At 46.3% G+C, this 27290-nt stretch overlaps 1 protein-coding gene and 1 pseudogene across 5 annotated transcripts in view; one reads left to right on the top strand and one right to left on the bottom strand.

The window, feature by feature from the left end:
* Positions 1-27290, bottom strand: part of QRICH1 (glutamine rich 1) — a 46966-nt gene that overhangs the window by 2569 nt on the left and 17107 nt on the right. For all 5 annotated transcript variants that reach the window (XM_066244825.1, XM_066244823.1, XM_066244826.1 and 2 more), the window contains 6 exons: positions 17274-18314; positions 10918-11095; positions 10182-10336; positions 6803-6917; positions 545-653; positions 65-216 (listed from right to left, as the gene is read on the bottom strand). In XM_066244825.1, coding sequence (XP_066100922.1) covers positions 65-216; positions 545-653; positions 6803-6917; positions 10182-10336; positions 10918-11095; positions 17274-18314 — 1750 coding nt within the window. The remainder of the gene's footprint in view (positions 1-64; positions 217-544; positions 654-6802; positions 6918-10181; positions 10337-10917; positions 11096-17273; positions 18315-27290) is intronic.
* Positions 8816-9575, top strand: LOC136314522 (large ribosomal subunit protein eL8-like; annotated as a pseudogene).

Below are 27290 nucleotides of genomic sequence, written 5' to 3'. Positions count from 1 at the left end.
GCATGCGGCACGAGGGCACAACAGGACAAACAGCACGTTCTGCAGCCCGTGCCTCCTTCCCTACCTTTCTGGCCAGTCTGGTGTATCCCAAGTGCCTTCAGGTACCGAATACTGGTGCTCTTATCCTTAGGATTAGAGGGGTTCTTCTTTGTCTGTCGCAAGACCTTGGAGAAGGCCAGCTTCATGTGCTGGTCCACTGTCTTTAACAGGAAGTACCTGCACCGCAAGTGAAAGCAAGGCAAAGGGGAGGGGTGCAGGAGACCACGGTTTACCCGCTGCCATCAGTATTTCCGCATGGCTGCTGCCCACACCCAATACACTATCTAGTGGAGAAGTCACATCAAGAAAGATGGTGGGGATCTGGAAAGGCTGTCTGCTTCTCTGGCCACCACACAAAATGCAGCCAAGTAGAGCTGAGGGCTTTTGGTAACCCAAAGGCTCTCAGACATGTCAAAGGCATTCAGAAGTCAGCCCAGACAGTGTCCACCCTCTTTGCGGAGCAGATGCCAGCAGTGGCTGAGCATGGGGCCTCTAGAACACTTACTTGGTGTTAAAGAACATGAGGGTGGTCAGCAGGGTGGAAGGGGAGTGGGCTCCAAGCTGCTTGCACTCCCACAGCATCTCCTCAGTCACGTGGCTGGGCAGGACATAGCCTAGGAGAAATAGAGGACTGCTACAACAAGAGCAGGGCAGGCATTCCCTCACAGGTGCAGGATGGGAGGCGGGAGGCACACCAGGACCACATGGGTAAACTAGAGAAGTCCTCCTGGGATGACAATCACCTGGGAAGCTGACTGAAACACAAATGGCTGGGTCCCAACACAGAGGTCTCAGGTGGAACATGTTCATGTGCACTTCTAACGAGTTTCTAAGACCACACTTTGAGAACCACAACCCTACACTTCCTGCCCTTACCTAATGTTAATTCTTCCTTTAATACAACGTTAACATGGGGCTAAAGCAGGGGTACGCCCACTTTTGTATCTCTGTTAGTAGTAACATTTTCTAACCGTCCACCGGTTCCACAGTAATGGTGATTTATAAAGTAGGGAAGTAACTTTACTTTATAAAATTTATAAAGCAGAGTCACAGCAAGTTAAAGCATATAATAATTATTTACCAAGTACTTTATGTCGGATTTTCGCTAAGTTTGGCAGAATAAATCTTTATAAAACAACTTACTATAGTTCAATCTATCTTTTTATTTATACTTTGGTTGCTCCGCTACCGCCCACCATGAAAGCTGGAGCGCCCCCTAGGGGGTGGTAGGGACCAGGATGACTACCTCTGGGCTAAAGGATAGGCCTCAGGGAAGGTGGAATACCTAAAACTATAACCCAAACTCTGCATACATACACACTTCTCTGGGACGAGGACACAGAGCTCTCATCAGTTTCAAAGGTGTCCAGAGAACTGGTATGCATGCCCGTATACACTTTCTAGGCCTTTCAACATGTCTTCCATCTCTAAAAAGCAAGCCCATTCTCATTCCCAATCTGGGTAAAGGGGAGACTGCCATTCAGAACTATTACAGATGTCCCCCACAGGGCAGGTTTTACTGTAAGATCCTGGTACTAAGTGAAATGACAGCTGGGCGGGACCAGCAGTTTGATCACCAGGCCCCTTCATGTGTTCATTCAGCAGTCAGTGTGCAAGTGTTTGTGCGCAACACCAGTGCCACACTGGTGAGACCACAGCAGCAGACACCAGCCTTCTCCTGCCAGAGTCTCAGGGCTGTTCAGGCAGGCAGCGACAGTGCCACTTCTTGAAAGCAGGGAAAGAAATATTCTGCCCAATACACTCCTCTCTCTGTCCTTGCCAAAGCTGGTCCTCTGACTCCTTTGGTGCGTTTCCATTTTTTTTCTCTCTCTTTTTTTTAACAGAGAGGGATAGATAGGGGCAGAACGACAAGAGCAGAGAGATGAGAAGCATCAATCATCAGTTTTTCGTTGTGGCACTTAGTTGTTCATTGATTGCTTTCTCATATGTGCCTTGACTGTGGGCCTTCAGCAGACCAAGTAACCCCTTGCTCAAGCCAACGACCTTGGGTCCAAACTGGTGAGCTTTTTGCTCAAACCAGATGAGCCTGCGCTCAAGCTGGCGACCTCGGGGTCTGAAACGTGGGTCCTCAGCATCCCAGTCCGACGCTCTATCCACTGTGCCACCGCCTGGTCAGGCACATTTCCATCTCTTTAGGGCAGCTCCGCCTCTCCTCTGGTCATTTTGTGGTCCAGTGATGAGAGAATCCTACCTGCTCTCAGACACGTCTATAGCAGGACAGCCCACCCCAGTGAAGGCCAGCCCCAGGAGTGATCCCAGGTGTACTTTGGCATGCCCTATTTTCTCTGGGTTCACTCTGCCACCTAGTGTCACTTCACTAACTTTAATAACTTTTAGCAATATAACTTAAAAGTAAACTTTAATGAATGAAAACCAGGAGTCCTGGCAAGGCAGAAGGGTGATACAGATAGAGACATATGAAAGCCTTGTCTTCTGATTCTGAATTACAAGTATCAAAATGACCTATTTTGTTTTTTATATTTTTGGTCCTGCCCACTTTAAGGTCTAGAAACAATGAGCAACACAGGAGCAATAAGCACACCCGGCAGCCAAACTTAGATTTGGTACTAAAATAGCATTTTGTCACTTAAAAAACCAGACTCTTTGGACAACAGACTGATTCCACAGTGGGACAGGAAATATCCAAGATAAGCCTGAAACATTCTGGCAAACCAGAAACCAAGAAGGGTTGTATCAAAAGAACTTAAGGCCAATTTAAAGAAGCTCAAAATGATCAAAGATAGGACAATTTGTGCATCGGTAAACAAACAAACAGAAAAGATAACTGCAACAAACTGAATCTTTTTTCTTTTGCATTTTTCCGAAGCTGGAAATGGGAGGCAGTCAGACAGACTCCCGCATGCGCCCAACAGGGATCCACCTGGCATGCCCACCAGGGGGTGATGCTCCACCCATCTGGGGCGTAGCTCTGTTGAATCCAGAGCCATTCCAGCACCTGAGGCAGAGGCCACAGAGCAATCCTCAGCGCAGGGGCCATCTTTGCTCCAATGGAGCCTTGGCTGTGGGAGGGGAAGAGAGAGACAGAGAGGAAGGAGAGGGGGAGGGGCGGAGAAGCAGATGGGCACCTCTCCTGTGTGCCCTGGCCGGGAACCGAACTCAGGACTCCTGCACGCCAGGCTGACGCTCTACCACCGAGCCAACCGGCCAGGGCCAACAGACTGAATCTTAATAAATGTTTTAAATTCATTAGTTCACAGTGATTCTTTAAAACAAACACCCAGCTAACTGGTTATTACCAGGGGAATCCTGGTGAACCAAGTTCTTCCTGAGAAAACTGTTAAAGAAGAAATACCTTATCTGACTGAGCAAAAGGCCAGGGCCACAATTTATTGAAGTGGATGTGTTAACAGAAAGACTCTGGCAGTCATCACACAGGCAGCCTGTATAAATGCTGCTCAGCTAAACTCCTAAGGTTTCTTAGCAAATAGAAGAAACTAAAATAGTTATTACTAATAAATAGTTAATTGGATCCAGGGCAGACTGTCAATGGCTTCCAGCCAATCAGCTTCTACAAAGAAAAATGAAACAAATACACTGCTCTCAGTCTGTTTCTTTTTCCTACTCATTCTCCTCTGTTTTATTAACTGTTTTTGCTATTGTTTATTGAAAAGTATTCAATATCTGTCTTTTATGTGAGTTACCATTTATGTGAATATTAAGTTTCTGAGCTTTGCAGCGACAGTCCTTATTTTGTGTCTCCTGCACTCATGTGTAAATACTAAAGTATATGTATGCTGTCTTGTTAAATAAATTGTTCATATAAATAAGCAAAAGAAAAATAATTTTTAAAAAATAGCGTAGAATTTATGACTCAGATAAAATTATGATAGACAATTAGAAATTCAAACAGGGTAGAGAGTTTGATGACATTATGAAATGAAATCATCTTTTTAAAAATGTATGATAATGCATTGTGGCATGTCAATAATGCATATTAAATATTTATGAATAAAGCAGGACTTACTTCAAAATAATACAGCAGAAGCACTAAGTGGCATATGTATGAAATAAGATTAGCCATGAATAAATAGTAGGTACATGAGAGTGTCATGAATCTATTTACATGTGATTAAAATTCCACAATAAAGTTTTAAAAAGGAAACTGCATAGCTACACTTGGCTTGAAAATGTGCAAGTCATGTAGTGTGATTCACTGATTCACTTATTCAGTCTGTTCTAATGATAGCCCCTCAGCTAGGCCTCCTTCCTAATGCCCTTAACATTTTCCATCCCCTTCTTACATCATAAATTATTTTGATTATTTGATTATTTATTGTCTCTCCCTGTTAAGACTGTCAGCTACTGTTCCCTACTATATTGTTATCCATACATCTTGAATACTGCTTGGCACACAGTTGGCAGTCAAAAATATGTATTTAACCAATAATTTTTTTTAAGGTTAAGCATGTAACAAACTATGCATGGTGATGGAAGTTAACGAGATTGTTTTCAACACAAATATCAAAGAGTGCAGCTGCTGGATCATAAGGTAAGAAAATGTTTGCTTTTCTATGAAAATGCCAAACTGTCTTCCAAAGTGGCTGTCCCACTTTGCACTCCCACCAGCAACATATCAAGATTTAAGATTTCTGTCGCACCCACCTGACCAGGTGGTGGCGGAGTGGATAGAGCATCGGACTGGAATGTGGAGGACCCAGGTTCGAGACCCTGAGGTCACCAACTTGAGCACAGGCTCATCTGGTTTGAGCAAAGCTCACCAGCCAGGACCCAAGGTCGCTGGCTCGAGCAAAGGGGTTACTTGGTCTGCTGTAGCCCCACGGTCAAAGGCTCATATGAGAAAGCAATCAATGAACACTTAAGGTGTCGCAAGGAAAAACTAATGATTGATGCTTCTCATCTCTCTCTGTTCCTGTCTGTCTGTCCCTATCTATCCCTCTCTCTGACTCTCTCTCTCTCTCTCTTAAAAAATAAATAAAATAAAATTGAAAAGAAAAAGATTTCTGTCGCTCCCTATCCAGCATCTTGTGCTGCAAGTGTTTGGGATTTTGGCCATTCTAACCGTTATATAGTGGTATCTCAGTATTTTAATTTGTAATTTCCTGATGACATATGATAAAGCATCTTTTACATACTTGTCTACCACCTGTATATGTTCTTTAGGAGGCATCTGCTCAGCTCTTTTGCCCATTTGTTAATCAGGCTGGTTCCTTTGATTGTTGAGTGTTAAGAGTTCTTTGTATATCTGGACACCAGTCTTTCATCGGGCATGTGTTGTGCAAAGATTTTCTGTTTGTGGCTTGTTTTATCATTCTCTTACCGGTGTCTTTCACAGAAGTTTTTAATTTTAATGAAGTCCAAGTTATCAATTTCTTTCTTTCATGGATCACAGTGCTTTTTGTGTTGTTTATAAAAACTCATCATCAAACCCAAGGTCACCTATATTTTCTTGTATGCTATTCTCTAGGAGTTTTATAATTTTGTATTTAAATTTAGGTCTGTGAAGGGTGTAAGGTCTGTGTCTAGACTCATTGTTTCACGTGGATGCCCAGTTGTTCCAGCACCACTTGTTGAAATGACTTTCCTTTCTTCACTGAACTCCCTTTGCTCCTTTGTCAAAGGTGGTTATATTTTTGTGGCTCTATTTCTGGGCTCTCTATACTGTCCCATTGCTGTATCTGTCTATTCTCTCACCAAAAACCTGCACACAATGTTTACAGCAGTTTTATTCATAATTGCCAAAACTTGGAGGTTCCTCAGTCGATCAATGGAGAAACCAACTGCAGGACATCCATACAATGGACTATTATCAGCAATAAGAGGAGATGAGCTATGAAGTCACAGAAAGACATGCGTATTGCTAAGTGAATAAAACCCAACAACCTGAGAAGGCCACATACTAAATTATTCCAACTTGTAACATTTTAGAAAAGGCAAAAACTATGGAAACAGTAAAAAGACGAGTGGTTGCCAGTGATTCAGGGAGAGGGAGAGAGGAATGACTAGGTGGACATGGGATTTTAGGGCAGTGAGACTTTCGTATGATGTGGTAATTATAGATACACGTCATTATGCATTTGTCAAAACCCACAGAATATACAAACACAAGGAGTATATGTAACCCTAATGTAACCTATAGGCTTTTAATTAATAACGTATCAATACTAGTTCATTAATTATAACAAGTATACCACACTAATACAATATAATAATAGTGGAAATACTGTGAGGGAAGTATATGAACATTTTCTGTATCTCCTGCTCAATTTTTCTGTAAACTTAAAACTGCTCTAAAAAAAAAATTTATTTAAAAAAATAAACACCTTAGATATCCTACTGCAAAACTTATGTTCTTTCCAAAATAACATACTATGTTCTACATGTATATGTGGAACATGTATCTTCAAACATCTGGGGAAAAACCCCAATATCTAATATGAATAACCTACACATAACAATTAATAATCCTTTATTTTTGCAATCATTCTAATTTTAATAGGAAATAAAAAGAGTAACTACCCACACACGACATGCCTATTTCTTGCCACCCTGGGACCAGCTGGGTCCTGTCTCTAGTGAGAACTGTCCCTTCCATATCAGGGCGAGCAGCACAGAGGTCGGGGCTGGTGCCTGGGATTTAGCATCCTCACCCACATGTCAGACAGCCGCACAATCCTCACCGACATGTCAGACAGCCGCACAAGCAGCCGATCCTTTTAGACCCCAGGTGGGAAAGACATCCAAGGACGAGGAAGACTCTTACCAAGTGGAGTGACTCGAGGTTGAACATCCTTCAAAACTTCATGTAGCCACTCCGTGAATCGAACGTAATAAAGATCCGAGAAAATGTCATCAACCCGTCCATTTTCAAAAAGATACTAAAACAACAACAAAAGTTGTTGGTAGTTTCCTGTGTAAGGCCGTTAAGGGAAATAAACATTTTTCTACCAGTACCATCACCTCTGCCTACCCATTCTTCCCCTAAGAAGTGTACATACCAGGTCAAAGCTGTCTAGCATGTGACACTTCCACAGTACACTTCAGACCCTGTAAACCAACTCTCACAACACTCCTAAGAGTTGGGTCAATGGGGCAAATTTTGTGAATTCTATTTCACCAGGTGGGCATTGTATTATGGCAGCAAGAACCATGGTGCAGGATCTGGGGCCAGCCTCTTACTAGCTATGGTGTCATAAATAACCCAAGTGAGTTGGGGCTCAGTACCCTTGTCTGATGACTGTGACTGTCTTCCAGGACTAGAGAAAGCATTAAATGAGACAGCATATAAAGTAGCTCCCATAGTGACTGGGAAGAAAGAGGAACAAACTGGAGGCACACTTTTCTCAGACCTAGACAACAGGGTGAGTGCCCACCACCACGGCTTTTCCCCAAGAGCACTCCAACATTAAGAAATCCAGCTCAGCTCTGCTCAACTGCCCATCTAAAGTGAGTTTCAGTTATGCTTCACCCTAGATGTCCTGAAAACCCAACTACACCTATATATTCTACCTCAATACCTTCAAATAATTCTTTTGTATTCATGTAGGGAACAGTAAGATGAACTGTGTGTTAGCACCACACTTTGTTTTGGATAAATTCCTTTTATGCAAACCTTGCTTATTTTAACAAAAAGTATTAAGTGTTTCATGACTTTTTAAAAAAGGCTCCCAGGTAACATACCAAAAATAAATTGTGGGTTTTTTTTTTACAGAGACAGAGAGAGAGTCGAGAGAGGGATAGATAGGGACAGACAGACAGGAATGGAGAGAGATGAGGAGCATCAATCAGTTTTTCTTTTTTTTTTCTTTTTTTTGTATTTTTCTGAAGCTGGAAACAGGGAGGCAGTCAGACAGACTCCCGCATGCGCCCGACCGGGATCCACCCGGCATGCCCACCAGGGGGCGTCGCTCTGTCGGAACCAGAGCCACTCTAGCGCCTGGGGCAGAGGCCAAGGAGCCATCCCCAGCGCCCAGGCCATCTTTGCTCCAATGGAGCCTCGGCTGCGGGAAGGGAAGAGAGAGACAGAGAGGAAGGAGAGGGGGAGGGATGAAGAAGCAGATGGGCGCCTCTCCTGTGTGCCCTGGCCGGGAATTGAACCCGGGATTTCCGCACACCAGGCCGACGCTCTACCACTGAGCCAACCGGCCAGGGCTTGCATCAATCAGTTTTTCGTTGCGCATTGCGACACCTTAGTTGTTCATTGATTGCTTTCTCATATATGCCTTGACCGTGGGCCTTCAGCAGACCGAGTAACCCCTTGCTTAAGCAGTGACCTTGGGTCCAAGCTGGTGAGCTTTTGCTCAAACCAGATGAGCCTGTGCTCAAGCTGGAGACCTCGGGGTCTCGAACCTGGGTCCTCTGCATCCCAGTCCGATGCTCTATCCACTGCACCACCCCCTGGTCAGGCTCCTTTGTTTCTTTTTAATGTGTAAAGTATTTTAACAGGAGTTTCTCTAGATGGCAGGATTATGGATGATGTTTACTTTCCTATTTTCTAAAGTGAACACGTAATTTCTTTTGCCATTAAAAAAGAAAACATTTAGCCTGCCCTGTGGTGGCACAGTGGATAGTTTCAACCTGGAATGCTGAGGTTGCTGGTTTGGATTTGCCTGGTCAAGGCACATATGACGAGCAATCAATGAACAACTGGAATGAAGCAACTATGAGTTGATATTTCTCACTTCCCACACTCCACCCCCTTCTTTCTCTGGAAAATCAATAAATAAAATCTTAAAAAATAAAAGAACACACTTAAACTCACCTCTCGCCGCCCAAGATGCTGAAAGGAAAGAAGGCTAAGGGGAAGAAGGTGGTGCTGGCTCTGCTGTCACGAAGAAACGGGAGGCCAAGGAGTTAAATCCCGTCCCAGAAAGGGCTCACGAATTTAGACACGACATCCGCCTCCAACCTCCTCTGCTTTCTCAGTTGGCCCCGTGACATTCAGCACAGTGGCAAAGGCTGTTCTCTGTAAGTGTCTAGAAGCGCCTCTCGCCATTAACCAGGTCATCCAGGCCTGAGACAGCCCAAGAACTACTCAAGCGGGCCCACAGGTACAGACCAGAGACAGAGCAAGAGCAAAAGCAGAGACCACTGGCATGGGCCGCAGGCTAATAAAAATGCTGTCAGCAAAGGGGATGTCCCCACCAAGAAGCCACCGGTTCTTCAAGCAGAGGCTAACACTGCCACTGCCCGGGTGGAAAAGGCAGGCCGGCTTGTACTGATCGCATGTGACGTGGATCCCATCCAGCTACTCTCTTCCTGCCTACCCTGCCCTGGAAGATAGGGGTCCTCTACTAAAGGGTCAAGGGAAGGTCAGGCTGTAGCGATTAATCCACAAGAAGACCTGCATTACTGTCCCCTTCACACAGGTTTACTCGGAAGACAAAGCAGCTCTGGCTAAGCTGGTGGAAGCTGTCGGACCAACTACGAATACAGATACAATGAGATCTGCAGCCACTGGGGAGGCAATGCTGGTGGCTTGTATTGCTAAGCTGGAAAAGGCTAAGGCTAAAAAACTGGCCACCAAGTTGGCCTAAGTATGCTATGTTTTCTGTACATAAAATAAAAATTCTCAGCCCTGGCCGGTTGGCTCAGTGGTAGAGCATCGGCCTGGCGTGCAGAAGTCCCGGGTTCGATTCCCGGCCAGGGCACACAGGAGAAGCACCCATCTGCTTCTCCACCCCTCCCCCTCTCCTTCCTCTCTGTCTCTCTCTTCCCCTCCCGCAGCCAAGGCTCCATTGGAGCAAAGATGGCCCGGGCGCTGGGGATGGCTCCTTGGCCGCTGCCCCAGGCGCTAGAGTGGCTCTGGTCGCAACAGAGCGACGCCCCGGAGGGGCAAAGCATTGCCCCCTGGTGGGCAGAGCGTCGCCCCTGGTGGGCGTGCCGGGTGGATCCCGGTCGGGCACATGCGGGAGTCTGACTATCTCTCCCCGTTTCCAGCTTCAGAAAAAAAAAAAAATTCTCCTTCAAAAAATAAACACAAAACAAACACACACACACACACTTAAAAACTCATTATATATAGTAGTTGAAAGAGAATGTCCTGATTATAACCCCTTGCTTGTCATTTTACTACTTTGAAGATCCAGTGAATACCTGATGGGAACATAGCTCAAACATGTTCCTGTGAAGCTCTTTCCTACCTTCTGAATGCACAGGAATATATAGTAGAGTACATCTGGATCATAGGGTTCACCTTCTCCATTTCGAGCTTCCCGTGTCATTAGACAGAGCCCATAATTCAACTCGGCCACAGCAGAAGAAATGAGATCTTCCTGAAATCGCAGAAGCTGGCGTCCTACAACACAAACCCTAAAGGTGAATGGGGTTCTGGCAGCAGTCATCTCTTTACTGGTTGCTTATATCTGTGAAAGGACAGCTCAGAACAAATACTGCCCATCAGGGCTGGGACGGAAATGGTCACTTGCATCTGGCCTAGTAAAATAAAACAATCCTATATGTTGTATCACAACAAGGGTCTTCTTCCCACAATCCTCCCTACCTCTCATATTCTGAAATTTTTTATTAGGGCTATGACATTAAAGGGAAAAAACAACCCACTCACTGTAATGTGAAGAAGTATATAATCACAGCGCTAAGGAAGAAGGGCCCTGGGCTCACTCAGTGGTTTCCAGCTCTTCTAAGATCTAGGTAAACTCCAGAAATCCACATATACAAAAATGCCTGGTCTTGGACAAATGCTACAAATCCTGCTGCTTTTCAGCTGGTCAGGCCTGCTTGTTGCACATCTTAAATTCAGTACACTGTATTAGATGGAGCTCCTTAGTCCCCAGAGCCAAGGGACACTACTTCTTGCCATTCTCTCCTCCTGCTGCTCCAGTGCCACTGCCCTCCCCCTCCCCTGCTCCAAACACTCACTCCCAATGGGCGCCAGTCTGTTCTGAGCATCCTTCTCTAGCTCAGCGTTCTTGGTCTGGGCCCAGTTTTTCCATACTTCCAGCCCTTCTTCTGGCTTCAGAGAATTTGGAAGCAGAAGTTCTGGGGAAGGCTGTGGCTGTGACTGTGGTTCAACTTCAGCAACCTGGACCGTTTGAGCCTATGAGAGAAAAACCATCAAAACGTGTCAATTTTCTTTTGCATTAGGCCCTTTGTTTGAAAAAACTGCCAGAAAAACGTTACCCGTGGTTCTTTTAATTAAAAAGAATTTTCAGCCCTGGCCAGTTGGCTCAGTGGTAGAGCGTCAGCCTGGTGTGTGGAAGTCCTGGGTTCGATTCCCGGCCAGGGCACACAGGAGAAGCGCCCATCTGCTTCTCCACCCCTCCCCCTCTCCTTCCTCTCTTGTCTCTCTCTTCCCCTCCTGCAGCCAAGGCTCCACTGGAGCAAAGCCCCAGATGGGCAGAGCATCGCCCCCTGGTGGGCATGCTGGGTGGATCGTGGTCAGGCACATGTGGAAATCTGTCTCTCTGCCTCCCTGCTTCTCTAATTCAGAAAAATACAAAAAATCCCAATCTCTTCTTGCTGTCCTATTTTCAAGACTCTTTTCAATTCTACTCCTTACCCCATGGATAGCAAATTCTAGTACGTACTGTGATTCTCAGCCCTGGCAATACTTTTGAATCTCTGATTTAACAACACTAATACCTGCCTGACCAGGCAGTGGCACACTGGATAGAGTGTGGAACTGGGACATAAGATGACCCAGATTCGAAAACCCTGAGGTCACTAGCTTGAGTGTGGGATCATAGACCTGACTCCATGGTCACTGGCTTGAGCCCAAAGGTCGCTGGCTTGAAGCCCAAGGTTGTTAGCTTGAGCCCAAGGTCGCTGGCTGGAGTGAGGTGTCACTCACTCTGCTGTAGCCCCCTGGTCAAGGCACATACTATATGAGAAAGCAGTCAGTGAACAACTAAGGTGCCAGCAACAAAGAACTGATGCTTTTTATCTCCCTTCCTGTGTGTCCCTATTTGTCCCTTCTCTGTCTCTGTCACACACAAAAATAAAAAAATTACTCTTGGCCCTGGCCGGTTGGCTCAGCGGTAGAGCGTCGGCCTAGCGTGCGGAGGACCCGGGTTCGATTCCCGGCCAGGGCACATAGGAGAAGCGCCCATTTGCTTCTCCACCCCTCCGCCGCGCCTTCCTCTCTGTCTCTCTCTTCCCCTCCCGCAGCCAAGGCTCCATTGGAGCAAAGATGGTCCGAGCGCTGGGGATGGCTCTGTGGCCTCTGCCCCAGGCGCTAGAGTGGCTCTGGTCGCAACATGGCGATGCCCAGGATGGGCAGAGTATCGCCCCCTGGTGGGCAGAGCGTCGCCCCTGGTGGGCGTGCCAGGTGGATCCCGGTCGGGCGCATGCGGGAGTCTGTCTGACTGTCTCTCCCTGTTTCCAGCTTCAGAAAAAGAAAAAAAAAAAAAAAAAAAGAAAAAAAAAATTACTCTTGCTGATCTATAGGGAATGAAATGAGCAAAAGTGGAAGCAGGTGCTGTCGCCTGGAATAAGATAGTGGCAGTGGAGATGACTTAAGTCTGACAAGTTGGTGGAACCAATGTGGCTTAATAAACTGGCAGTGAGGAGTAAGGGAAAGAAGACAGCCACAGAGGCCTTCTGGGTTTCTGGCTGAAACAAATGGGTGGCTGGCTGATACCACTCCCTAAGACAGGGAAGTTTTTGATAGTGCCAGATAATGCTAATGAAGAGCTGAGAGAACTTCAATTAAATCCAAGCATATACACAGCTGCTGAATGTGTGGTGAGGGTCTGAAGGGGAAAGGCCTGGTCTGGAGAGACTTAAGATCTGTGCATCATGGGCAGCAGAGGGGTTAAGATGAGCTGCAGAGCCTCTCTATCTAAGGCTGAATCTCAACTCCGCTACTTACTAGTGATGGCTTTGGCCTTGTTGTTTAATCTCTTTGTGCCTCAGTTTCTTCACTTGTAAAATAAAAATATACTGCTCACAAAAATTAGGGGTATTTCAAAAACAAGTATGAAGCTATAAAATAACCCCTAATTTTTGTGAGCAGTATAATAGTATATCTCTCATAAGGTTGGTGTGAGAATGAAATGAGTTAAAATAAGTACCACGGAGAACAATGGGGGCAGAAAGCGTCAGTGAGTGTCTTTAGCAGCAGCAGCACCTAAAGGATGCCGAAAACCATGCCAAAGAACAGAAATTCTGAGGGCAGTACTGCACTCTGAGGAAATCAACCTGTGTAGGGTTCAGACAGAGGAAGAGGAGACACCAGCAGTCTCCTGAGAAGAGAAAAGAAGCAATGGGGTAGAAAGACACCCAGGAGTTTACAACATGAAAGCCCAGAGGAGAGTTTCAAAAAGGCTCTATTGTGTGTTGCTGAGATTAAAAACAGAGGTGCCGGCCCTGGCTGGTTGGCTCAGTGGTAGAGCGTCGTCCTGGCGTGTAGGAGTCCCAGGTTCGATTCCCGGCCAGGGCACACAGGAGAAGCGCCCATCTGCTTCTCCACCCCTCCCCCTCTCCTTCCTCTCTGTTTGTCTCTTCCCCTCCCGCAGCCGAGGCTCCATTGGAACAAAGATAGCCGGGGCGCTGGGGAGGGCTCCTTGGCCTCTGCCCCAGGCGCTAGAGTGGCTCTGGTCGCAGCAGAGCAACGCCCCAGAGGGGCAGAGCATTGCCCCCTGGTGGGCATGCCAGATGGATCCCAGTCGGGTACATGCGGGAGTCTGTCTGACTGCCTCCCCGTTTCCAGCTTCAGAAAAATACAAAAAAAACCCAAAAAACCAAAAACAAAAACAGAGGTGGCGTAGTGGATAGAGCGTCGGACTGGGATGCGGTGGACCCAGGTTCGAGACCCTGAGGTCGCCAGCTTGAGCACAAGCTCATCTAGTTTGGGCAGAGCTCACCAGCTTGGACCCAAGGTCACTGGCTTGAGCAAGGGGTTACTTGGTCTGCTGAAGCCCCATGGTCAAGGCACATATGAGAAAGCAATCAATAAACAACTAAGGTGTCCCAATGAAAAACTGATGATTGATGCTTCTCATTTCTCTCCGTTCCTGTCTGTCTGTCCCTATCTATCCCTCTATCCCTCTCTCTCTCTCTCTCTGTGTCTCTGTAAAAATTAAAACAAAAACAAAAAACCAAAAAAACCGAGGTGCCTGTTGGATTGGCCACTGCTGACCTCGCTTGACATGAGCAGACTCAGTTGTGTGTGGAGTCAGATTGTACAGATAATTCTCTTGAGAACTCTGGAATAATGTAGAAATGATAAATGGGGTAATAGATGGAGGTGGATGAGAGAGAGAAAGAGGAAGAGAGGGAGAAGGAAACAGAGAGAAGGAGGGAGGGAGATTTTTGCCATAAATCTGGTTTTAAAGACAGGCAATCAGAGAGCTTTCATGAACGGTTGTGCCAACTGAAGAAGCACAACACTCATCAGCTCTCTTTAGGGTTCAATTCACATCACAGCACAATTACCTCCCCACAGGCTGGGAGTGCTCCCAGGATAGACTGTTCCCTAGCACAAAGCTTGATAAGGAGGGCAGGGGAATGTCTGTGGTGTAGATGAACAAACTTAACTTTCCTGCGTGAGGGGTCTTCTTCCCAATTTTTCTTTTTCTGGAAATAATACTTGATAAGTCCCTATAAGACTTTTCCAAAGGAGCCTGACCTGTGGTGGCGCAGTGGATAACGCGTCAACCTGGAAATGCTGAGGTCGCTGGTTCGAAACCCTGGGCTTGCCTGGTCAAGGCACATATGGGAGTTGATGCTTCCAGCTCCTCCCCCCTTCTCTCTCTCTGTCTCTCTCTCTCTCCCTCTCTCTCTCCTCTCTAAAAATGAATAAAGAAAAAAAAAAGAAAAAACAAACAAAAAAAACATTAAAAAAAAAAAAAAAAAAAGACTTTCCCAAAGGAGACACAGCAGTGAAGAACATGGGCCCACCAAAATGAACTCCAAAAAAGACCTTCTGCTCAAGGACCCAAATGTACACTTTATTAAGAGATCAACAGGCCCTGGCTGGTTGGCTCAGCAGTAGAGCATTGACACAGCGTGTGGATGTCCCAGGTTTGATTCCTGATTAGGACACACAGGAGAAGTGACCATCTGCTTCTCCATCCCTCTCCCTTCTCTCTCTCTTCCCCTCCCACAGCCATGGATCAAATGGTTTGGACAAGTTGGCCCAGGGTGCTGAGGATGGCTCCATGGCCTTGCCCCAGGCACTAAAATAGCTCAGTTGCCGAGCAATGGAGCAGCAGCCCCAGACGGGCACAGCATCGCCCTGTAGGGGGCTTGCCAGGTGGATCCCCATCAGGGCGCATGTAGAAATCTGTCTCTGCCTCCCTGCGTCCCCACCTCACTTTAAAAAAGAGAGAGATTAATAAGCACCAAATAAGCCCTGACCTACAAACGGAACCATCAGGCCCAGGAGATCAGGATATCTGAGAAGAGGCCTAATGAACTCGCTGTCTGTGAGCACAAGTTGAATACAGAGCCCTATTACAAGTCTCTGGGCTGTTTTCTCCTACATGTAGTCAATTCTACAAACGGGCACTTGATTCTTATTACCAACTCTTAGGATTCTGAAAAAAACTGCCAACCACAGATTATCAGATCAAACTTAACTCTTCCCTTTGGGAAGATAACCCCTTAGCCCCATACTGTTTCCTCTCCTACCGGCCCCTCCCATGTTGCCCCAGGCCATGTCTCTTCTTCCCACCCCTGACTCTATATTCATGTTGCTCCTTTCTTCTTTCACTGTAAGCTACAATCTAGAGAGCATAGCCCACTTTTTGCACAAAGATGCCTCTGTTGACTTTTTTTTTATTCATTCATTTTTAGAGAGGAGGAAGAGAGAGAGAGAGAGAAAGAAAAAGAGCGAGAGCAGTGGGAAGGAGCAGGAAGCATCAACTCCCATATGTGCCTTGACCAGGCAAGCCCAGGGTTTCAAACCGGCGACCTCAGCATCTCCAGGTCGACACTGTATCCACTGCGCCACCAGAGGTCAGGCTCTGTTGCCTTTTTAACCTAAAATGATTTCTGAATTCCCAGTTGTCTATGTGTGAGCGACACATGATATCACAAAGGATTATGCTGCCTTATCAACAACTCAAAGAAACAGAAATCATATGTTCTTACTCCTACTACTGGACTATAAGCTACCCGAAACAATGACTACATCTTATTCTATTCTAGGCCTGCTGGATATTTAATAGTTCCTTAACAAAATCACCTAAGATAATATACTGTTGCCTTTATGAAACCACTAGGTCAGCTTTTGCCTAATCAAAATCATTTACGGCCGGCCCGAGTTCCTGGGGTCCCCAGTCTGCCGGCACCATGCTTGTGCCCCCTCCTCACGGCTCTCCCAGGAGCCTCAGCCCCTGGGCACTGTCTCTAGCAGTTCCATGAGACCAGAGGGTCTATGTACACTCTAGAGATCTGCTAGACCAGGGACCAAAAAGTTTACTCACAGTCTTAAAAGATGAAAGACTTAAGAAGATTAACAATTAGAAAAGATAAAAGAGCTAAACCTAAAGTTAAAATTTCAAGAGTTGTATTTTTGCTACTTTTCTTTAAATCTAAATTACTTCAAAATAAAAAGCTTTAAATTTTTTTTTCTCCCAGTCAGGGTGCTTGCAGGAGTCTGTCTCTGCCTCCCCTCCTCTCACTGAATAAAGAAAAAAAATTTTCAACATAGTTGCCATGACAGAAAAACCAATTAACTAAGGCTTATCTTGAATATTTTTAAGAAACATAGAAACACCTTTGGGAAATCCCACTGCACAGGTGGCTTGTTCAAGACTCCCAAAGGTGACAGGCCATGGAGGAGGTATTTTAGTTCTTTTAATTCACCTACACTGTGTCCACAGATAAAACGAAAGGAGGTACAATTTCATGTCCTCTCCATGAACTGAGTTTAGAGTCTGTGCACTAAACTACTGAGGTTCCAAGTGATCCTTTCATGTGTGATGCAGAAAGGCTCCTGGCAGGAGGGTGACACTTGGGGTGTTCCATTCGTCTCTACCTAGAACTTTTCCTAAGAAGAGGTAACAATGAAGCACTCCAGGCAAAATCCAAAGCAGTCAGTGCCCATTTCACTACTTCCAGAGTGGGGCTCCTGCCGCTACACAGCGTCACCTGCTGCTTCGGGCCCCTCCCATAAAATACTAGAATATTCCCAATTAAAATATTCACTACTAAACACTGCAAGACTAGCAACATCGCATCGACGACCAGAGGTGCCAGAGGTTGCCAGGCCAGTTCTGCGTTGACTGGGTCCTGTGGGAGCAGCTGCCCCACAGGGAAGTAGCACTTACTGAACAAGTAACCTGGAGCTGCTGCTGCTGCTGCTGCTGCTGCGGTGGCGGCGGCGTCTGTTCCTGGGGGGTCTGCTGTTGTGGCTGCTGCTGAGGGTCCCATATATGGACAGTCTGAGCTGTATTCTGGTACGTGCCTGCTACAGCCTGCACAGCCACTGGAATGTGGATGTTGCCATTCATGAACTGTGCTGGAAAGAGAGAGTTTGCAAGGGTCTGCACTACCTCTTCATGGGAGTTTTTCACTACAGATGTGGCACCCACCATCTTCTCCTTGTCATCCTCCAGCTTCACCGCAGCCAGGGCTGTGGGGGAGCCACTGACGTGAACTGCGTTGTACGCTTCCTGGGGAATGGCGATGTGGGTGATGCTCTGCTGCTGAGGGTCCCCCCGGGGCTGAGCAGAGTAAACAGGGATGGTCCAGGTTTCTCCTGTAGGGCTAGTAATGGTCCCAGTGGCACTGTACAGGTGGGCACTGTCCACTGTCAGTAAGTCTGGCCTCAAAGATACGTAACTTTGCTGCTGGCCCTGTGGAATGGCCAGCACGGTAGCCACCGGCTGCCCTGAGATGGCGTAGGATACAGTGATGGGCATGTCCACTTTGCGCTTCTTCACGGGCTGGAGAACACTGGCGGTGCCAACCCGCCGCTCCCCTTCCCTCGGTGAGCCCTGCTGAGACGGCGGCGGGGAGAGGGCACCCACGGTCTGAATCTGGATCTGCTGACCCCCGGCAAGGGACTGGCCGGCCACCAACTGAGCCTGGATCTGCTGATGTGGGATGTGCTCTTCCGGGATCTCTGCAGCTTGAATCTGCTGGGCTGCCTGCACGTGCTGCACCTGGATCTGGGCCGCCTGCAGCTGCGAGGGGCTGGGGCTCTGCAGAGACGGCGTCTGGATGGAGGGGGCTGCCGGTGGTGGGGCCTGGCCCTGGATCTGCACCTGGACCTGGAAGGGCTGCTCGGCGGGCTGGTGCACGGCGAGCTGTGGGGAGAGCTGCTGGGCCGACACCTGCTGCGGAGACTGCTGGACCTGCACCTGGACCTGCAGTGACAAGACCCACCGTGAGCAGATGAAGCGGCACCAAGAACACAGCCTGGAGGGAAGATAAGAGCTCAGGCAGAGGGCTCAGGAAACGTGAGGAGAAAGGACTGTCGCACCCAGGACTTCTGAGTAGTCCCCCAAACCGGATGTTAAGATCCTCCAGCACCACCTTGCATGAAGAGCAACACACACACACACACACACACCCAGAGCAACAAGACTCTCAACTGGGGTCTACGAAGAATATATCAGAGCTATGCTCACTTTTTCCTCCTTTTAAAATGTGACCCCCTTTGGTTTTGATTATTGGTATACTAGTACAATTATATAATTTATAAACATATTTACTTGTATGTTCAAAACATAGTTTATCTATGGGGTGAGTGATAAAATGTATGGGGACCACTACCTTAAGGTCAGAAAGACAAGTACTTTCCTTCCACAGGCACTCAATTCCCAACCTAGGATCAAAACTATTCCCACCACGGACACCTAGTGGAAAACAGGGTAGAGACAAAAACTCTTGAAATCTTTTGAAACTATCTTAACTTGGATGCTAAAATGCAGGCACTGTTGAATGATTCCTTTGAGTGCCTTTACAAAAAAAAAACTGAGGGCCTGACCAGGCGGTGGCACAGTGGCTAGAGCATTGGCCTGGGACGCCGAGGACTCAGGTTTGAAACCTCAAGGTTGCCGATTTGGAGTGGGTTCATCCAGCTTGAGTGCAGGATCATAGACATGACCCCACAGTCGCTAGCTTGAGCAAGGGTTCACTGACTCAGCTGCAGCTCTCCCGTCAATGCACATGAGAGAGAGCAATCAATGACCAACTAAGGTGCCGCAACTATGAGTTGATGCTCCTCACTACTCTCACCGTTCCTGTCTGTCTGTCCCCATCTCTCGCTAAAAACCAAACAGCTGAGGTAAAACTGGTATATAACATATGTTTCAGATGAACAGCACTGTAATTCGACATCTGTATACACTACAGAGTGATCACTACCAAAGTTTAGTTACCATCTTTCACCATACAATTGACCCCCCTCACCCTTTCAACCTTTCCCCTCTGGAAGTCAACAATGTGTTCTCTGTATTATGAGTTTTAGTTTTGTTCATTTGTTTTGCTAGAGTGCTTATTTAAGACATGTTTGTTCGAACAGAAAAGCCATTTTAAAAAAACAACCCACAACCCTGGCTGGGTGGATAGCTTGGTTGGTTAGAACATCTTCCAAAGCACAGAGGTTGCCAGTTTGATCCCCAGTCAGGGCACATATTGGAACACAGCAATGTCCCTGTCTCTCTCCTCCTCTGTGTCCTCTATCACTAAAATCAATAAATAAAAATGAAAAAACAAACAACAACAACAACAAAACACCCCCACAAGATTACTGAGAATCTAAGGAAGGTTCCTTACTATGTATATCCTGGATCACACATTTCTATAATGCAACTTGTCATATTGCTGTTACTTCAGCATACAAAGCAACATGAAAAGATGTTATGCGTAATAAATACGTAATTAAAAAAAATTGAAGCACTTGAGATCTCGCTTCTTGGCATATGTTAACAGTCTGGTTCAAATAAACTCTAATAAAAACTCAAAAGAAAAAAAAAAGGAAAATACTTTCCCCCATCAGACACGCATCTAAACGTCGCACTTTCCCATCAAAATCAGAATCAGAAAAAAGAAAACAAAAACACAGATGAGACTATATCTATCAAATAACAGAAGGAGACACAATGGAAGATAACCAAAGACAGTATTGGGACAATAGGCTATCCACATAAAAAGAATGAAGTTAGACCTCTTCCTCGTATTATACACAAAAAACGGGAGAGAATCTAAATATCTGAAGGAGATATGCAAATGGTCAATAAGCACCTAAAAAGTTGCTCAATATTAGCTCACAGAGAAATGCATATCAAAACCATGAGATACTGGCCCTGGCCGGTTGGCTCAGTGGTAGAGCATCGGCCTGGCGTGCAGAAGTCCCGGGTTCGATTCCCGGCCAGGGCACACAGAAGTGCCCATCTGCTTCTCCACCCCTCCCCCTCTCCTTCCTCTCTGTTTCTCTCTTCCCCTCCCATAGCCAAGGCTCCATTGGAGCAAAGTTGGCCCGGGCGCTGAGGATGGCTCTGTGGCCTCTGCCTCAGGTGCTGGAATGGCTCTGGTTGCAGCAGAGCAACGCCCCAGATGGGCAGAGCGTCACCCCCTGGTGGGCGTGCCTGGTGGATCCCGGTCGGGCGCATGTGGAGTCTGTCTGACTGCCTCCCCGTTTCCAACTTCAGAAAGAAAAAACAAAAACCAAAAAACAAACCATGAGATACTACTACTTCAGACCAACTATGATGGCTACATAAAAAAATACAAATAACAAATGTTAGTGAGAAAAAGCAAAATAAAAAACAAAAAAAACACAAGTGCTGGTGAGGATGTCAAGGAATCAGAATCCTCCTATGCTGCTACTGATGGGAACAGGAAATTGGTGTAGCCAATACACCAAGGCTGCAAGTTTGATTTCCTATCAGGGCACGTATAAGAATCAACCAATAAATGGACTAATAAATGGAACAACAAATATTTCTCTCGTCTTCCTGCCTTCTCTAAAATCAATTAAAAAATGTGGGGTTTTTTGTTTGTTTGTTTTTTTCTGTATTCTTCTGAAGCTGGAAATGGGGAGAGACAGACAGACTCCCGCATGCGCCCGACCAGGATCCACCTGGCACTCCCACCAGGGGGCGACGCTCTGCCCACCAGGGGGCAACGCTCTGCCCCTCCGGGGCGTCGCTCTGTTGCGACCAGAGCCACTCTAGCGCCTGGAGCAGAGGCCGAGGAGCCATCCCCAGCGCCCGGGCCATCTTTGCTCCAGTGGAGCCTCGGCTGGGGGAAGGGAAGAGAGAGACTGAGAGGAAGGAAAGGGGGAGGGGTGGAGAAGCAGATGGGCGCTTCTCCTGTGTGCCCTGGCCGGGAATTGAACCCGGGACTTCTGCACGCCAGGCCGACGCTCTACCACTGAGCCAACCGGCCAGGGCTGTGCTGTTTTTTTTTTTTAACGAGAGAGAGACAGATAAGGACAGATGGACAGGAAGGGACAGAGATGAGAAGCATCAGTTCTTCGCTGTAGCTCCTTAGTTGTTCATTGATTGCTTTCTCATATGTGCACCTTGACCGGGAGGCTACAGTAGAGCCAGTGACCTTGGGGCTCAAGCCAGCGACCATGGAGTCATGTCTATAATCCCACACTCAAGCCAGTGACCCCAGGCTCAAACTGGATAAGCTAACGCTCAAGCCGGTGATGTTGGGTTTAGAACCTGGGTCCTTTGCATCCCAGGCCGACGCTATATCGACTGTGCCACCGCCTGGTCAGGCTCAATAAAAAAATATTTCAATTATATTTTAATAAGATAAGCAAGGGGGTTGTGTGAAGAGCATAGGCTTTTAAGTCATAGACTTTAATAAAAAGGGGGAGAATGCCTATTTCCTTACACAGCAGTTACTAAAAAAAGCAAGTTTTCTTCCTTATAAGCAACATTTTATACCAGTGAATCTCAAAATGTTTTGCCCAGACCAATAACATCACCACCCAGGAACTTGTTAGAAATACAAATTCTCAGGTCCCACCTCAGAACTACTGAATCAGGTCCTGGCCGGTTTGCTTAGTGGATAGAACATCAGCCCGGTATGTGGACATGCTGGGTTCTATCCCTAGTCAGGGTACACAGGAGAAGCAACCATCTGATTCTCTTCCTCTCCCCCCCACCTTCTCTCTCTCTTCCCCTGTCGCAGCTAGTAGCTCTATTGGCTCGAATGTAGGCCCGGGAAAATAGCTGGTGATTCAAGCATAGGCCTCAGACGGGGGTTGCTGGATGATCCCAGTTGCGCACATGCGTGAAAGTCTATCTCCCCTCCTCTCACTTAAGAAACAAACAAACTACTGAATCACCAACTCTGGGTAATGCACCCAGCAACCTGTATTATAACAAGTGTTCCAGGTGACTGATGCATTCTCAAGTTTTCGAACCAGTGCTATACACTGAGCACATAAAGGAAAAGAGCCAATTACTGGCCTGACCAGGCGGTGGCACAGTTGATAGAGTTGGACTGGGACGCAGAGGACCCAGGTTCAAGACCCCGAGGTCGCCAGCTTGAGCGCAGGCTCATCTGGTTTGAGCAAAGCTCACCAGCTTGGACCCAAGGTCGCTGGCTCGAGCAAGGGGTTACTCGGTCTGCTGAAGGCCCATGGTCAAGGCACATATGAGAAAGCAATCAATGAACAACTAAGGTGTTGCAACGAAAACTGATGATTGATGCTTTTCATCTCTCTCCATTCCTGTCTATCTGTCCCTATCTGTCCCTCTCTCTGGCTCTCTCTCTGTCCCTGTAAAAAAAAAGAAAAAAAGCCAATTACTACAGAATAGCAGTTTTCAAGCCTTTTGGTCTCAGGACACCCTCAGAAAATTACTGAGGACCCCAAAGAGCTTCTATTTATATGGATATAGTTACTAATTATTTATAGTATTATAAATTAAAACTAGGAAACCTAAATATAAATTAATTCATTAAAAATTACCAAATAAATCACGTTAATATAAGTAACATTCGTTTGAAAAATAACTTTATTTGCCAAACAAAATATTTATAAGACTTGCACTGCTTTACATTTTTTGCAAATCTCTTTATTGGCTGGCTTAATTGAAGACAGCTGGATTCTCACATCTGTTTCTGCATTTAATCTGTTGTGCACACATCACACATGGCCTCTACAAAACTCATGAGAATAGGTGGAAAAGGCAAATAATTACTAATATTTTATTATCTTAGTAGTATAGTTTTCTAATAAAAACAGCTACAACCTTGAGGAACCCTGAAAGGGTACTGGGGACACCAGTCCCTGACCCACCCTTTAAGAACCACTGCTGCAAGAGTTAAATACACAGTATGTTTTATAACTACTTTATTTTATTTTTAGATTTTATTTATTCATTTTAGAAAGGAGAGGAGAGGGGGGAGAAAAATAAAGAGGGAGGAGGAGCAGGAAGCATCAACTCCCATATGTGCCTTGACCAGACAAGCCCAGGATTTTGAAACGACTTCAGCATTCCAGGTTGATGCTTTATCCACTGTGCCATCACAGCTCAGGCCTTATTACTTGATTTTTTAAAAGTTTCAAAAACCTGATTATCATTGAATCTTATCACATATGCTCCTTGGTTTCACTGTATCTTTTTTTTTAATTTTTTATTTATTCATTTTAGAGAGGAGAAGGGGGAAGAGAGAGAGAGAGAGAGAGAGAGAGAGAGAGAAGGGGGAGGAGCAGGAAGCATCAACTCCCATATGTGCCTTGACCAGGCAAGCCCAGGGTTTCGAACCAGCGACCTCAGCATTTCCAGGTCAATGCTTTATCCACTGCGCCACCACAGGTCAGGCTCACTGTATCTCTTTTAATTAATTAGTCTTAGAAACCATTTATCAACATTGATGCTTCCAACAGAAACAAATTAGCAGAAATACTACGGAATCAGAACTGGGGGATCTACCCCTCCCTCCAAAAAAAATAAGTACAAATAATCTATTGTCGTTTTATATCCAAAGAAGTTAGAATTTAAAGCTAGGATAGGAAGTGGTAGGAGTTGGTCTTAACTAAATTTACTGTGTTAATTATGCCATCATATTAAGTCAGTGGTTTTCAATCTTTCTATACTTGGGGGACCAGTGAAAATAGAATTATTTCAGGGACCACTATGGCAGAAATCATCCTGAGCAAATATGAGTTCGACTAAGATCAGTGAGTCTATAATCTCATAAAACATCAGGGTGGTTAACTCTTTTGAGACCCAGCATGAAAATTTCTGCGAAATGGTCCATGAACCAGTGGTTGAAAAACACTGATATGAGTCAAATCATTAAGCTGTACACTTTAAACTTTTCCAGTGTTGCATAGCAATTCGAATAACATTCCCTTCTATTTCCTGTTTGGGTCTCACTGAGGGACTGCTGATAATAGTGCTCAATGTGCCAGAAGATCCTCTCTGCCCCACTAGGGGAGGAATCACAGCACCTGGGATCCAAACATACCTGGGCCTTTCAATAACTAGAGTTAAGCAAAACCTTAGATATCTTGGTTGAATTTAACTGTTCAAATAATGCTCTTTTAAAAATGATAAAGTATGCCTGACCAGGCGGTGGCGCAGTGGATGGGACATCAGACTAGGATGTGGAGGACCCAGGTTCGAGACCCCAAGGTCGCTAGCTTGAGCCGGGCTCACCTGGTTTGAGCAAAGCTCACCAGCTTGGACCCAAGGTCGCTGGCTTGAGCAAGGGGTTCGGTCTGCTGAAGGCCCACGGTCAAGGCACATATGAGAAAGCAATCAATGAACAACTAAGGTGTTGCAATGAAAAACTGATGATTGATGCTTCTCATCTCTTTCCATTCCTGTCTGTCTGTCCCTATCTATCCCTCTATCTGACTCTCTCTGTGTCTCTGTAAAGAAAAAAATAGATTTTATTTATTGCCTGACCTATAGTGGCACAGTGGATAAAGTGTCAACCTGGAGTGCTGAGGTCTCTTGTTTGAAACCCCAGGCTTGCCCAGTCAAGGCACATTTGAGAAGCAACTACTACAAGTTGATATTACCGGCTCCTTGAACTCCCCCTCCATCTCTAAAAGGAGTAAAATCTTGAGGCCCTGGCCGGTTGGCTCAGTGGTAGAGCATTGGCCTGGCATACAGGAGTCTCAAGTTTGATTCCCGGCCAGGGCACACAGGAGAGGCGCCCATCTGCTTCTCTACCCCTCCCTCTCTCCTTCCTCTCTGTCTCTCTTCCCCTCCCGCAGCCAAGGCTCTACTGGAGCAAAGTTGGCCCAGGTGCTGATGGCTCTGTGGCCTCTGCCTCAGGCGCTAGAATGGCTCTGGTTGCAGCAGAGCGATGCCCCAGATGGGCAGAGTATCGCCCCCTGGTGGGCATGCCGGGTGGATCCCGGTTGGGTACATGTGGGAGTCTGACTGCCTCCTGGTTTCCAACTTAAGAAAAATACAGCCTGACCAGGCAGTGGCGCAGTGGATAGAGTGTCGGACTGGAATGCGGAAGACCCAGGTTCAAGACCCTGAGGTCGCCAGCTTGAGCGAGGGCTCATCTGGTTTGAGCAAAAAAGCTCACCAGCTTGAGCCCAACGTCACTGGCTCAAGCAAGGGGTTACTTGGGTCTGCTGTAGGCCTGCGGTCAAGGCACACACACACAAAAAAGAAAAATACAAAAAAATTAAAAGAATAAAATCTTTTCAAAATAAAGTGAAGCAGCCCTGGCCGGTTGGCTCAGTGGTAGAGCGTCGGCCTGGTGTGATGGACAGAACATCACCCCCTGGTGGGCATGCCGGGTGGATCCCGGTAGGGCGCATGCGGGAGTCTGTCAGACTGCCTCCCGGTTTCCAACTTCAGAAAAATACAAAAAAAATAAAATAAAATAAAATAAAGTGAAGCAACTATAAATGATACTTCTCATTCCACCCACCCATAAAACTTAATAAACAAAATCTTTTAAAAATACATAAATAAATAAGAATTTTATTTATTGATTTTAGAGAAGAGACAGAAATTGAGAGGAGCAAGGAAGCATCAACTCATAGTAGCTGCTTCTCGTGTGTGCCTTCACCAGGTAAGCTCGCGGTTTCAAACCTGAGACCTCAGCATTCCAGGTTGATGCTTTATCCACTGTGTCCATACCACCTATGTTTCTCCTTCCATAAATTGTCTGCTTACATCTTTTGTTCATTTTCCTACTTAATTATTTTTTCCCTGTTTGTCAAGAGTTCTTTGCCTATTATACACACTAGTTGGGAACAGAGGCACAGTTTGGGTACAAATGCTAGCCATCAAAATATGGCCTGCCTTCCCTGTGCCTCTTGTGCTTATAGTTTCAAAAATTATACCTTTTTTTTTTTTTTTGTATTTTTCCAAACTTGGAAACGGGGAGGCAGTCAGACAGATTCCCGCATGCGCCCAACCAGGATCCACCCGGCATGCCCACCAGGGGGCGATGCTCTGCCCATCGGGGGCGTCGCTCTGTTGCAACCAGAGCCATTCCAGCGCCTGAGGCAGAGGCCACAGAGCCATCCTCAGCGCCCAGGCCAACTTTGCTCCAATGGAGACTTGACTGCGGGAGGGGAAGAGAGAGACAGAGAGGAAGGAGGTGAGGGGTGGAGAAGCAGATGGGCGCCTCTCCTGTGTGCCCTGGTCAGGAATTGAACTTGGGACTCCTGCACGCCAGGCCAACACTCTACCACTGAGCCCACCAGCCAGGGCCAAAAATTATACTTTTAGCCTTACCAGGTGGTGGCGCAATGGATAGAGCGTCGGACTGGGATGCAGAGAACCCAGGTTTGAGACCCCGAGGTCGACAGCTTGAGTGCAGGCTCATCTGGTTTGAGCAAAAGCCCACCAGCTTGAACCCAAGGTCGCTGGCTCCAGCAAGGGGTTACTCAGTCTGCTGAAGGCCCGTGGCCAAGGCATATATGAGAAAGCAATCAATGAACTAAGATGTCGCAACGAAAAACTAATGATTGATGCTTCTCATCTCTCTCATTTCCTGTCTGTCTGTCCCTGTCTATCCCTCTCTCTGGCTCACTCTCTCTGTAAAAAATAAAAAAAATAAAAATTAAAAAAAAAAATTTTTAAATTATACTTTTAATCTAGTATATACAGACCTATAAGAGAGGTCAAGAAACCAACATGTGTGTACAGTAATTCTGTACCTGGTATATCTATATTTGAATCTGATGTCATTAAGAAAATGTTTTCTTTTTTTTTTATCTTTTTTTTTTTATTCATTTTTAGAGAGGAGAGAGAAAGGGAGAGAAAGAGACAGAGAGGGAAAGAGAGAGGGGGGAGAGAGAGAGAGAGAAGGTGGGGAGGAGCTGGAAGCATCAACTCCCATATGTGCCTTGACCAGGCAAGCCCAGGGTTTCGAACCGGTGACCTCAG

The sequence above is a fragment of the Saccopteryx bilineata genome, chromosome 10 (assembly GCF_036850765.1).
Source record: "Saccopteryx bilineata isolate mSacBil1 chromosome 10, mSacBil1_pri_phased_curated, whole genome shotgun sequence".
In the NCBI taxonomy this organism is placed as follows: Eukaryota; Metazoa; Chordata; class Mammalia; order Chiroptera; family Emballonuridae; genus Saccopteryx; species Saccopteryx bilineata.
Note: the sequence above shows the minus strand (reverse complement) of the source record. Positions and strands in the feature narration are given on the sequence as shown.